Genomic DNA, 14125 nt, shown 5'->3' with positions numbered 1-14125 from the left:
AAGGCGATGGGTGGCTACTTTGAAGAATCTAAAATCTGAAATATATTTTGATTTGTTTAACACTTTTTTGGTCACTACATACAGTATGTTATTTCATAGTTTTGATGTCTTCACTATTATTCTACAATGTTGAAAATTGTAAAAATAAAGAATAACCCATAGAATGACTAGGTGTGTTCAAACATTTGACTGGTACTGTATACACAGTTGAAGTCGGAAGTTTACATACACCTTAGCCAAATACATTTAAACTCTGTTTTTCACAATTCCTGACATTTAATCCTCGTAAATATTCCCTGTCTTAAGTCAGTTAGGATCACCACTTTATTTGAAGAATGTGAAATGTCAGAATAATAGTAGAGAGAATGATTTATTTAAACTTTTATTTTTTTCATCACTTTCCCATTGGGTCAGACGTTTACATACACTCAGCTACTATTTGGTAGCATTGCCTTTGAATTGTTTAACTTGGTTCAAACGTTTTGGGTAGCCTTCCACAAGCTTCCCACAATAGGTTGGGTGAATTTTGTGATCTGGTGTAACTGAGTCAGGTTTGTAGGCCTCCTTGCTCTCATATACTTTTTCAGTTCTGCCCACACATTTTCTATGGGATTGAGGTCAGGGCTTTGTGATGGCCACTCCAATATCTTGACTTTGTTGTCCTGAAGCCATTTTGCCACAACTTTGGTAGTATGCTTGGGGTCATTGTCCATTTGGAAGACCCATTTGCAACCAAGCTTTAACTTCCTGACTGATGTCTTGAGATGTTGCTTCAATATATCCACATAATCTTCCTGCCTCATGATACCATCTATTTTGTGAAGTGCACCAGTCCCTCCTGCAGCAAAGCACCCCCACAACATGATGCTGCCACCCACGTGCTTCACGATTGGGATGTTGTTCTTTGGCTTGCAAGCCTCCCCCTTTTTCCTCCAAACATAACAATGGTCATTATGGCCAAACAGTTCTATTTTTGTTTCATCAGACCAGAGGACATTTCTCCAAAAAGTACGATCTTTGTCCCCATGTGCAGTTGCAAACCATAGTCTGGCTTTTTTAAGTGTGTTTTGGAGCAGTGGCTTCTTCCTTGCTGGGCTGCCTTTCAGGTTATGTCGATATAGGACACTTTTTACTGTGGATATAGATACTTTTGTACCTGTTTCCTCCAGCAGCTTCACAAGGTCCTTTCCTGTTCTGGGATTGATTTGCACTTTTCGCACCAAAGTACGTTCATCTCTAGGAGACAGAACGCGTCTCCTTCCTGAGCGGTATGATGGCTGCGTGGTCCCATGGTGTTTATACTTGCGTTCTATTGTTTGTACAGATGAATGTGGTACCTTCAGGCGTTTGGAAATTGGCTGATTTCTTTTGATTTTCCCATGATGACAAGCAAAGAGGCACTGAGTTTGAAGGTAGACCTTGAAATACATCCACAGGTACACCTCCAATTGACTCAAATGATGTCAATTAGCCTGTCAGAAGCTTCTAAAGCCTTGACATCATTTTCCAAGCTGCTTAAAAGGCACAGTCAACTTAGGCACAGTGAATTATAAGTGAAATAATTTGTCTGTAAACAATTGTTGGAAAAATGACTTGTGTCATGCACAAAGTAGATGTCCTAACCGACTTGCCAAAACTATAGTTTGTTAACAAGAAATTTGTGGAGTGGTTGAAAAACGAGTTTTAATGACTGAAACCTAAGTGTATGTAAACTTCCGACTTCAATTATATATCTGTATTTTTTTTTTTTAAGTAGCTATCAACAAAGTCAGTTGAGTTAAGGGGGGAAAAGTCAAGTGTGAGTGTTAGTTCACGAAGGGTCGGGGTGCGAGGGGGGTGCTGTGGGATTATTTAAGATACTCTTTGAAGAGGTAGGGTTTCAGATGTTTTGGGAAGATGGGCAGGGACTCTGCATTCCTAGCTTCAGGTGGAAGCTGGTTCCACCATTGTATGATTGTAGAATTGATGAATTAGTGCATAAATGACTGTCTCTGAAAATGTTGAGGTACATTTTTTTTAAGGTAATGATAATGATCTCAAAAGATGCCCAATGGTTGAACAAATAAGTAGCTGCATTTATCTGTCTGGATCAAGTGCCATTCTTTGACTTTGGCTAATATGCCTTTTTGTTTTCCTCTGGTATCATGATGGCATCGTGATACCAAACTGGTATCAGTATCGAAGTATCAGTTATCGTGACAACCTTACTCAGTATAAGCCATGCTTGTGAGTTGAGCCTTGTTGTAGCAGGCATAGTGTGTTGGCTAGGTCACCGTGGTGATGGTCTGTGTGTGAGGATGCGGTAATAATGGGATGTAGATGCTCTTTGTGCTCTGCCTCTCTGCCCAGTAACCACAAATACATGGCAACACAGCACCTTTATGGAAATAGGACAGCTGCTCACTGAGTGGCTGGACATGGGTAGTCAACTAGCAGTACTGTAAGTGGAAAGGTGTGTGTGTGTGTGCATATGTGTTTACATATGCTAGTGAGCTAGCATACATGTTTGTGTTTTGCTTGAGGTGTGCATCAGCTTCTCTCTCTTTCTCTCACTCTCTCCTTATCTAACCTATCATCTCTCTCTCTCTCATTATTGAACCTATCCTCTCTCTCCCCTCTCTCTCCAGCTGGTGGCAGTGTATGAGGAGCAGGACCCTCACCATGGAGGCGATGGCACCAGTGCCAGCTCAACGGGCACACAGAGCCCTGACCCCTTCACTGCCGTCACAGAGCTCAACTCCAGCAACATGTCCGCCTTCCAGCCCTACCAGACCAGCAGCGAGATAGAGGTTACCCCCTCCGCCCTGCGCAGCAGTAAGTGTCAGACTAGTAGTACTTTAGTTTGCCACTTGGCCATTAAGTGCTCTAGTGTGTCACAGCTATTGAAAACATGTATCTGTAAGAAAGAAGATAGGAAACAGACTCTTGACCAATCAGCCCTGAATAAATCTGTTTTTTATATAGTTTAGTGAAGTTTTTTAAGAGTCAGTTAGAGTTGTGTCCAGGGAGTGGCGTTGCGGTGAGCGAGATGGGCAGGTGGTATCATCCAGGGGACGGTGGCTGCACCATCCACTCAATCATGCATAATGATGGGGGAGAGACACACCGGGTCTCTGATTAACACTGACAGCTGAGCCTGGGGGTCAACACGCACACGCACACACATATGCACGCGCACGCACGCACGCACACACACACACACACACACACACACACACACACACACACACACACACACACACACACACACACACACACACACACACACACACACACACACACACACACACACACACACACACACACACACACTCCACCCTTTCCTACAGGTTGGACTTAGATACATAACACGCTGCTCAAGTTTTTGGGGCTTGCCTGTTTTGCATGTTATTTTGGCATTAATACGTGCCACATATCATTGCAAACAATGTAAAATATATATACAGTATATATATATAATTGAGTTAATAAAGCCTCATACAAACATGGTCTCTTTTAAGTTTTCTTGAGTAAGGCAGTTCCAAAATGCAGGTGTTTCAGCCTAGCTCAGTGCTTTCTGTGGTGGTGGAGCGGGCCAGCAGAAAAAAACGAGCATTGCGCCATGATGAGCTCAGTGTTCTGTCACTCATGGGGACCTTACGTAATCGCCAAGCTTAATTCCTTAGAAAGGGTGGACATCCAATATTTAGCTCTTTAGGTCCTGCCATAGAGTTATATTACAAGTGCCCTTGTATGAAGGCTCAAGGTCGATGGCCACAGAAATGAAGTCAAATTACATTATATGTACAGTAGCTTTGATTGGACTGATCATGTCAACATCTTACTTTCACAATCTTAGCTAGCAGTCATCATCATGAATGAAGTCGACAATCTACTGACAAATCCTTTTTAATCCTTGTCATATGAAGAGAAATAATGAAGACAAACTATAGATAAAACGTATCGGTGCTCATCGGCCATTGGACATAAACATTACACAACTATTTGGAGATCACAAATTCAACAATGAGTGGTTTGTAAGGAATCGGTGACAGTGGCTAACTGCAAGCATTGCAACTGGGAAGACGGTAATAAACAGCTCAAACTGGGAAAATACACTTTGAACTGTCATTCAACTCGGAATTGTAAATCCGGTACCTCTCTATTTGATGAGAAAATTTGCCCACGAAGGACCGCCGAGCCACTTTCCTGTTCAAGCACATCACAACAACGTGAGTCCAACAATGTCTTGTGCTGCTTCATAAATGATGTAGGATGCCAGAGAGATATGTATCCTGTAGCTAAAAAAGTAATACTAAGTGTATGTTGTCTGGTAACCTGTTAGTAGCCCATGTGCCTCACCCGGATAATTTTGACTATTTTCATCAACGCGGTATTGTAAACACATCGTTCCTGGCCGGTGTGTGCTTGTTTACTAACTTTTTTGTTCAGCTTTGACAGTGCTACTGATAGTAGTGTTGGCACTTGGCTTGCACGTGTAAATTCAGGACAAAAAACATTCTATAATAGAATTGTGTTATTTGACATGTCAAATTAAAAGCTTATTTAACGCGTCAAATAGTGTTATATGACATGTATCCTTTTTGACACACAAAGACCCAAACAGTGTTCAATGTGCCTCACCCTAATAATTTGGTCTATTTTCACCTCTTAATTTTGCCTACTGTTCTAACTTGGTGGTGCACATGTAGCCTATAACCTGTTTTAGAGAAATGTAATCATTGAATATTGTAAGAGCTTTCATTGTCTGTTTATATGCCCCCTTTATTTATCCTACGATTCTGACTTGTTGTACAGGGAGTACACTGTAAGAACGGCCCTTGTTCTGAATTCTGTCGCTGTACATTTCAAAAGTGCTGAACAAATAGTTATATTGACTACGTCCGTCCTAGCTCGCTCATTAATGTCTTAATCGGTATTACTAATTGCCTCTTATTCGCTTGTCGTCCCCTTATGCCATAGTTCGTACATCTCAATTGTCAGTAGACACCACATTTGTTTAAGCAAGTCAGACATATCAGCTATGTTTTTTTAAAGGCGGTAAATGAGGCTGAATGAACTGTTTCTCTGCCAGACAAGGCTCCGCTGAAAGCCAGGTGTAGCAGTGGTAAGGTGTTGGAACTACTGTTGGGACAGCTTTATGTAGGCCCTAACCGTTTGTGTGCACCGTTTGGCACCGTTATAGTGCAATTAATGTATTATTTAGTGTTGTTTAGTGGCTTTGCTGACATGCATCCCACATTTTTTTGTTTTTCCCCACCAAGATTTACATGCTAAAATCACCACTGATTGTAACAGAGAAAAGTGCAATAACAATAGGAAAGGAATCAGAACGTGTTTGCAGACAGATATCTTCATGGTCTATCGCTCTCTCCCTCCTTTTCCCCCAACAAACACAAACCTCAAACAGACACTAACACAAACCTCAAACAGACACAAACCTCAAACAGACACTAACACAAACCTCAAACAAACACAAACCTCAAACAGACACAAACACAAACCTCAAACAAACACAAACCTCAAACAGACACAAACACAAACCTCAAACAAACACAAACCTCAAACAGACACAAACACAAACCTCAAACAAACACAAACCTCAAACAGACACAAACACAAACCTCAAACAAACACAAACCTCAAACAGACACAAACACAAACCTCAAACAAACACAAACCTCAAACAGACACAAACACAAACCTCAAACAAACACAAACCTCAAACAGACACAAACACAAACCTCAAACAAACACAAACCTCAAACAGACACTAACACAAACCTCAAACAAACACAAACCTCAAACAGACACAAACACAAACCTCAAACAAACACAAACCTCAAACAGACACAAACACAAACCTCAAACAAACACAAACCTCAAACAGACACAGACACAACCACAAACCTTAAACAGACACCAACACAAATTTCAATCAGACACCAACACAAACCTCAGACAGACACCAACATAACAGATGCCTCCCATGTTACTGGGTCTCTCCTTTGAACCAGTGATGTGGTGTTATTGTTGCTTCCACAATGCTGTCTCACAGGGAGGTCTGGTACTGTACACAGCCCTCTGATGGGACTGCATATTCTCCCCTCCCTTGGTTTTTATGAGCCATTGTGTATTGGAGGAGTCTCTTTACCCCCTACTGAAACAGGTGTGTGTGTGTGTGTGTGTGTGTGTGTGTGTGTGTGTGTGTGTGTGTGTGTGTGTGTGTGTGTGTGTGTGTGTGTGTGTGTGTGTGTGTGTGTGTGTGTGTGTGTGTGCGTGCGCGTAAACTTCCAATCCTCGCGACCATCGTTTTGGAATAATAGTACACCGCCTTCCAACAATCATAGCAGCAGGTATCCTGTTTTAAAGTGAACACTTTACTATTGTATTTTATTGACAAAGTAAAGGAAGGTCATGTGCTGTTATACCTCATCGGTTTGTTGCCCATCCCACTTTAGTTGATACACGTCTCACCACTATAAAACATTGGATGTGTCCCGAATTGCACCCTGCTCCCTATACAGTGCACGCCTTTTGAAAAGTAGTGCACTATAGGAATAGAGCGCTGTTTGGTATGCACACAGTGTATACTATAGAGAACTAAAGCCACGCTTATGTCTCTCGTCCTCCCTCCCCTTCCTGTCTCACACATTTAAATGAGTGGTACACCAGCTACAAATTAGCTCTGGGACTAAGTTACAGAGTTTGCCCTCAATTGCTGAGTTGATTACCGTCTAAGACTGCACTTTCACTCTCATCCCCCGGTCCCATTGTGATAGAGCAGTAATATACTGCACAGCCTAATTAGACTCTGTGGATTGTTTGTGGTGGGAGTGTGTGTTTTTTTTCTGTTTGCGTGTGTGTGTGTTCTGTTGTTATGCTTGTGTGTGATTGGCTGGACAGGCAGATGGACGAATGCAGAATGCAGCCTGCGTCCCTTTTAAGAGGAGCGAAGCAGCAAATTACCGGCGGCGATAACACAAATCAGACATCAGAGTAGCACTGCCGAGCGGGCAGCTGTGCTGTGAAGCATAGCATTATAGATATGTGAAATAATCATCTTCAGAATCGTATTGATTGTTTTTCTCCCTCTCGTTCCGCCATCTCGCCCACCTCGGCAGCTCGTTTTAGATTTCCAAGCCGAAGGAAGCCGCGGAGGTCAGACTGTTAATAATTGGCTTGCCGATGAGATGTAAATTGCAATAATGAATGTAATTTGCCTGGTAATTATATGGATGGAGGTCCATTTCACTTGCTGCACATTAAAGTATAATCCTGCGGATAGAAAAAGAAAATGTAGCTATAAAATTGAAGAACGAAAACTAGCTTGGAATCCTAATGAACACTTTTCTTTCGGCCTTGTTGATGCTTGCTAAGATCTGTACAGTTCATGAACCCTATCCATATGAGTTGCATAAACTCTCTAGATGAGTTGTATTGACTCTACTTACCTGGTTGGGTAGGTTACTTACTAAATATAATCCGTTACAGTTACTAGTTACCTGTCCAAAATTGTTATCAGTAATGTAAATGTTGGATTAGCCAAACTCAGTAACGTAATCTGATTACTTTAATCTGATTACTTTCTCCTTAAGAGGCATTAGAAGAAGACAAAAAGGATCCATCAAACTCGTTTCGTGTGTCATCATAGTGGTCTCTGAATTGTGGTCAGACTTGCTCAGGTGGAACAAACTTAAACTTGCGGCTTTTTTCAATGCTGAATTGAATATCATTGAGAAAACAGAAAGGTGCCATAATAAATGTTTTCGCAAACATCTTTTCAAAATTTTAAGGTAATCCAAGAAGTAGTCATCTAGTTTTTCAAACTTATCTGTAATCTGATTACCTTATTTTTGTTTGGTCACGTAACTGATTACAGTTAGTTTTTTTTTGTAATCCGATTACATGTAACGGATTACATGGACATTATTGCATGGAACTCATCTAGATACAACCCTGTATCTAGATGAGTTGCATACTCCATTTGCATAAGTCCAGGGCCTGATGTTGAGGTATCAATGGACGGGTTGGCAAAGATAGAGGTGGTGGTAGTGTGTTTAAACCCTGAGCTGAGGAATTGCGCAGACGCTACAGTGCTGCATTGGAAAGAGGCCCAGTCCAGTTGGGCAATGGTGGCATGAAGAACAGAGGCACTCATTAGAGGTGCCGTACCATGCCTCAGGTGCAGCACCCTGGGACACTGACTCCAATACTTGTCCTTCTCCGGAACTTCCTCCTGGACCTCTGCTCTGCCCTGGTTATCCATCAAACCTACAGTACCTACAGCAAGAGCTGCTCTACCTCTATCAAACCCATATCCCATCACCCCATCCTGTTCAGAGGCAGCTGATGACACCTTTTGTGTGTAACGGGAAAAACAAACCAACCAGCCACTTAGGTGGTACTTATCTGGCGGCTATGCTGAAAGTGGAGTGCTCTCCCTTTGAGCACAGCCCCCATCCATCCCACTGCACATCAACCCACTGAAAGTACACAGACCTTGGTTTAAAACAAAACTACCACAACAGGAGATATGAGTGAAGCCAGTGACATATTATGATTGGCCCCCTGCTCTCCTCTCTCCTGCTGGGTGTAAACCTGTTGCGATTCAACCCACTCAGGGATATCTTCTGTTTGGCTACCAGTTGGGCAATCAGCAGTAGGGAAGCTGGTTCCTGTCTGGTTTGTTGGCTGGTGCGCTCTACCCCTACTTCTAATTGGTCAGGAATATGCCCCCACTGAATCACTGTGGTAATTACTTTATTCTTGCTATGTAACTACTGTAATATATATATATATATATTAAAAAAAAGTGCCATGGATGTAAAATGTGTGTAGAATGTACATTTAACAACAGAAGTAAAAGTTGTAAAAACAAAGTGTATTTTTGTCCTCTGAAGACGGTGGGTGGTGAATTCCATATAGAAGTCAGTAAAGGACACACAATGGCACCATGTTCCCTATATAGGGCCCTGGTCAAAAGTAGTGCATTATATAGGGAATAGGGTGCAATTTGGGACGCTAACAATGTACTGTACAGCAACACTGACAATAATCACTGCAACAGCAGGAACTCTATGTTGAAGCATTGATCAGTGTCTGTGAATTTTTGTCTATATAAACTCAGCAAAAAAAGAAACGTCCCTTTTTCAGGACCCTGCCTTTCAAAGATAATTCGTAAAAATACAAATAACTTCACAGATCTTCATTGTAAAGGGTTTAAACTCTGTTTCCCATCCTTGTTCAATGAGCCATAAACAATTAATGAACATGCACCTGTGGAACAGTCGTTAAGACTAACAGCTTACATGCAATTAAGGTCACAGTTATGACAACTTAGGACACTAAAGAGGCCTTTCTACTGACTCTGAAAAACACCAAAAGAAAGATGCCCAGGGTCCCTGCTCATCTGCGTGAACGTGCCTTAGACATGCTGCAAGGTGGCATGAGGACTGCAAATGTGGCCAGGGCAATAAATTGCAATGTCCGTAATGTGAGACGCCTAAGACAGCGCTACAGGGAGACAGGACGAACAATGGCAGACCACGTGTAACAACTAGAGGTCGACCGATTATGATTTTTCAACGCCGATACCGATTATTGGAGGACCAAAAGAAGCCGATAGCGATTAATCGGATGATTTTTGTATATATATATATATTTGTAATTACGACAATTACAACAATACTGAATGAACAATGAACACTTATTTTAACTTAATATAATACATAAATAACATCTATTTAGTCTCAAATATGTAATGAAACATGTTCAATTTGGTTTAAAAAACACAGTGTTGGAGAAGAAAGTAAAAGTGAAATATGTGCCATTTAAAAAAGTGAACGTTTAAGTTCCTTGCTCAGAACATACGAAAGTTGGTGGTTCAATATTCCCAGTTCTTCAATATTCCCAGTTAAGAAGTTTTAGGTTGTAGTTATTATAGGAATTATGACGCGTCGACTATTTCTCTCTATACCATTTGTATTTCATATACCTTTGACTATTGAATGTTCTTATAGGCACTTTAGTATTGCCAGCCTAATCTCAGGAGTTGATAGGCTTGAAGTCATAAACAGCGCTGTGCTTCAAGCATTGCTAAGAGCTGCTGGCAAACGCAGTAAAGTGCTGTTTGAATGAATGCTTACGAGCCTGCTGCTATCTACCACCGTTCAGTCAGACTGCTCTATAAAATATCAAATCATAGACTTAATTATAATATAATAAACACAGAAATACAAGCCTTTGGTCATTAATATGGTCAAATCCGGAAACTATCATTTGGAAAACAAAATGTTGATTTTTCAGTGAAATATGGAACCGTTCTGTATTTTATCGAACGGGTGGCATCCCTAAGTCTAAATATTGCTTATACATTGCACCATCTTCAATGTTATGTCATAATTATGTAATATTCTGTCAAATTAGTTTGCAACGAGCCAGGCGGCCCAAACTGTTGCATATACCCTGACTCTGCATGCAATAAACGCAAGGGAAGTGACAATTTCCCTAGTTAATATTGCCTGATAACATGAATTTGTTTTAACTAAATACGCAGGTTTAAAAATATATACTTCTGTGTATTGGTTCCTCTCTAGGTTTCTTCCTAGGTTTTGGCCTTTCTAGGGAGTTTTTCCTAGCCACCGTGCTTCTACACCTGCATTACTAGCTGTTTGGGGTTTTAGGCTGGGTTTCTGTACAGCACTTCGAGATATTAGCTGATGTACGAAGGGCTATATAAAATAAAAATTGATATTGATTTTAAGAAAGGCATTGATGTTTATGGTTAGGTACATTTGTCACGGCTGTCAAAAGGAGGAGACCAAAGCACAGCGTGGTGAGCGTACATATTCCTTTTATTAAGGTGACACCAACAAAAACAATAAACAATACAAAACAACCGTGAAGCTTAAGGGCTATGTGCCACAAACAAAGTTAACTTCCCACCAAGAAAGGAGGGAAAAGGGTACCTAAGTATGGTTCCCAATCAGAGACAACGATAGACAGCTGTCCCTGATTGAGAACCATACCCGGCCAAGACATAGAAATACAAAATCATAGAAAAACAAAACATAGAATGCCCACCCCAAATCACACCCTGACCAAACCAAATAGAGACATAAAAAGGCTCTATAAGGTCAGGGCGTCACAACATTCATGCAACGATTGTGCTTTTTTCGCAAATTCGCTTTTGTTAAAACTTCACCCGTTTGGCGACGAAGGCTGTGATTCGATGATAAATTAACAGGCACCAAATTGATTATATGCAATGCAGGACAAGCTAGATAACCTGGTTTAATGCTAGCTAGCAACTTACCTTGGCTCCTTGCTGCACTCGTGTAACAGGTAGTCAGCCTGCCATGCATTTTCCTCATGGAATGCAATGTAATTGGCCATAATCGGCGCCCAAAAATTCCGATTACCGATTGTTATGAAAACTTGAAATCGGCCCTAATTAATCGTCCGTGCCGATTAATCGGTCGACCTCTAGTAACAACACCTGCACAGGATCGGTACATCCGAACATCACACCTGCGGGACAGGTACAGGATGGCAACAACAACTGCCCAAGTTACAACAGGAACGCACAATCTCTCCATCAGTGCTCAGACTGTCCCGAATGGGCTGAGAGAGGCTGGACTGAGGGCTTCTAGGCCTGTTGTAAGGCAGGTCCTCACCAGACATCACCGGCAACAACGTCGCCTATGGGCACAAACCCACCGTTGCTGGACCAGACAGGACTGGTAAAAAGTGCTCTTCACTGACGAGTCGCAGTTTTGTCTCACCAGGGGTGATGGTCGGATTCGCGTTCATTGTCGAAGGAATGAGCGTTACACCGAGGCCTGCGCTCTGGAGCGGGATCGATTTGGAGGTGGAGGGTCCGTCATGGTCTGGGGTGGTGTGTCACAGCATCATCGGACTGAGCTTGTTGTCATTGCAGGCAATCTCAACGCTGTGCGTTACAGGGCATGATCCTCATGTGGTACCCTTCCTGCAGGTTCATCCTGACATGACCCTCCAGCATGACAATGCCACCAGCCATACTGCTCGTTCTGTGCGTGATTTCCTGCAAAACAGGAATGTCAGTGTTCTGCCATGGCCAGCAAAGAGCCCGGATCTCAATCCCATTGAGCACGTCTAGGACCTGTTAAAAGGGAGGGTGAGGGTTAGGGCCATTCCCTCCAGAAATGTCCGGGAACTTGCAGGTGCCTTGGTGGAAGAGTGGGGTAACATCTCACAGCAACAACTGGCAAATCTGGTGCAGTCCATGAGGAGGAGATGCACTGCAGTACTTAATGCAGCTGGTGGCCACACCAGATACTGACTGTTTTGATTTTGACCCCCCCTCCTTTGTTCAGGGACACATTATTAAATTTCTGGTAGTCACATGTCTGTGGAACGTGTTCATTTTATGTCTCAGCTGGTGAATCTTGTTATGTTCATACAAATATTTACACATGTTAAGTTTACTGAAAGTTAACGCAGTTGACAGTGCGAGGACGTTTATTTTTTTGCTGAGTTTAGTTATGTCTTAGAAGTAAGTTTTGAAAACTGAAGTTGAAACTTTAACATGTTTTCAGAGATTTTCCATCGTAGACTTGAACTTTTTGAGTTCATTTCTTTGGTCCCTCCCTCAGTCCTCTGTGGGCTTGGTTGAAGTCCAGAAGCAGTGATTGCCCATTATAGATAAACTAACAGGGTTTGGTTTGAACTGCAAGCAGGTAGGGCTGATACTGGGCTCGGCTCTCTGATACTCATCTGTCTCTCGTCTGTACTCTCTCCATCTCTCTCTCCCCCTGTCGCTCTTTCACTCCTTCGTTCTGGTCCAAAGGCTCTCCTCTTCAATCTAGCACTTCTGTGGCAGTAGGCGCGATGCAATCTGCAAACAGTGGTATCAGAGAAATCAGGGAGGTGATAATAGTGACAGTGTGTGTCTGATTGTCCTGCTCTGATATGTGTGTGTGTGTGTGTGTGTGTGTGTGTGTGTGTGTGTGTGTGTGTGTGTGTGTGTGTGTGTGTGTGTGTGTGTGTGTGTGTGTGTGTGTGTGTGTGTGTGTGTGTGTGTGTGTGTGTGTGTGTCCATCCCTCTGAACAGTCTTCCTTTATTGGCATCAACTCTCACTCCAAACTCCTCTGAACAAAGTTTGATACCACTTTCAAAAAATTGCTTATAAAAATGCATGCTTTCTCCTTAACGTTACATATACCAAGCAAAGGTTTGGACACACCTACTCATTCAAAGGTTTTTCTTTATTTTTTACTATGTTCTACGTTGCATAGTAGGCTACCCAATTGACTTCAAAAGAGCACACACTAGTGAGGAGTGGAATATGAGCTGATATATTATATAATTATAACCATCACACTCGACTAAAGCTCTCTCTCTCTCTCTCTCTCTCTCTCTCTCTCTCTCTCTCTGCACTGTCTTTGACTTTGAAGTGTCTTTGTCTGGCTGAGTTAGTGTGGAATTTATTAGTTATGTCAACTCTTAATCACCCAGTGGGCTACATTAAAACCTCTCATGGCAAGTGAAATGAGAGGGCGGAGAGGAGGGATAGTTGGCCTTTAAACAGCACTGCTATCAAAGGAGAGGGGGCGTCGAGAGTCGTCGTAATGCAAGACTATTAGTCATAAATCTATAAAACTGCCAACAATTTCATCTATAGCTTATTACTGCTAATTATTGTAACCGTTGACACCGTTAAATGGTTAAGAGACGGATTTGGTAATGAAGTGTGAAGAGTGCTCTCTGACTGGTAAGGAAAGTCCCCACTCATCACTAGTGGGTGAGTGTGTGGTTGTCTGGAATGTCAGAGCGGGGCCAGTTAGCAGCAGAGCAGTGCAGAGTTATAGGCTAGGATGCTCCGCTCCTTGCGCTCATTCCCCAGCTCTCCCATGACTCGGAGAAAGGGGCAACTCTTAGCTGTTTCTTCCCACGCTCCAAGAACCTACACTAACAGTCACGTCCCCACTTTGCACTTCTACAGTGCCGTAGTTTACAGTGATCTGTGGCTCAGTGTAGACAGCTTTATAGCTTCCTGGTTGGACAGGAGAGGAGCTCTGCTGTTTGTTTGTCAGTGGTAATGTTACCCAGGAGCTGTACAGACACTAATGGGACAACTCA

At 42.3% G+C, this 14125-nt stretch overlaps 1 protein-coding gene across 2 annotated transcripts in view; it reads left to right on the top strand.

Moving 5' to 3' along the window:
* The window catches only part of LOC120028005 (partitioning defective 3 homolog), a 577327-nt gene that overhangs the window by 205966 nt on the left and 357236 nt on the right, over nt 1–14125 (top strand). For both annotated transcript variants that reach the window (XM_038973116.1, XM_038973117.1), the window contains exon 3: nt 2628–2814. In XM_038973116.1, coding sequence (XP_038829044.1) covers nt 2628–2814 — 187 coding nt within the window. The remainder of the gene's footprint in view (nt 1–2627; nt 2815–14125) is intronic.

The sequence above is a fragment of the Salvelinus namaycush genome, chromosome 33 (assembly GCF_016432855.1).
Source record: "Salvelinus namaycush isolate Seneca chromosome 33, SaNama_1.0, whole genome shotgun sequence".
NCBI classification, from domain to species: Eukaryota; Metazoa; Chordata; class Actinopteri; order Salmoniformes; family Salmonidae; genus Salvelinus; species Salvelinus namaycush.
The sequence above is the reverse complement of the archived record's forward strand: the minus strand, read 5'-3'. Positions and strand labels throughout refer to the sequence as shown.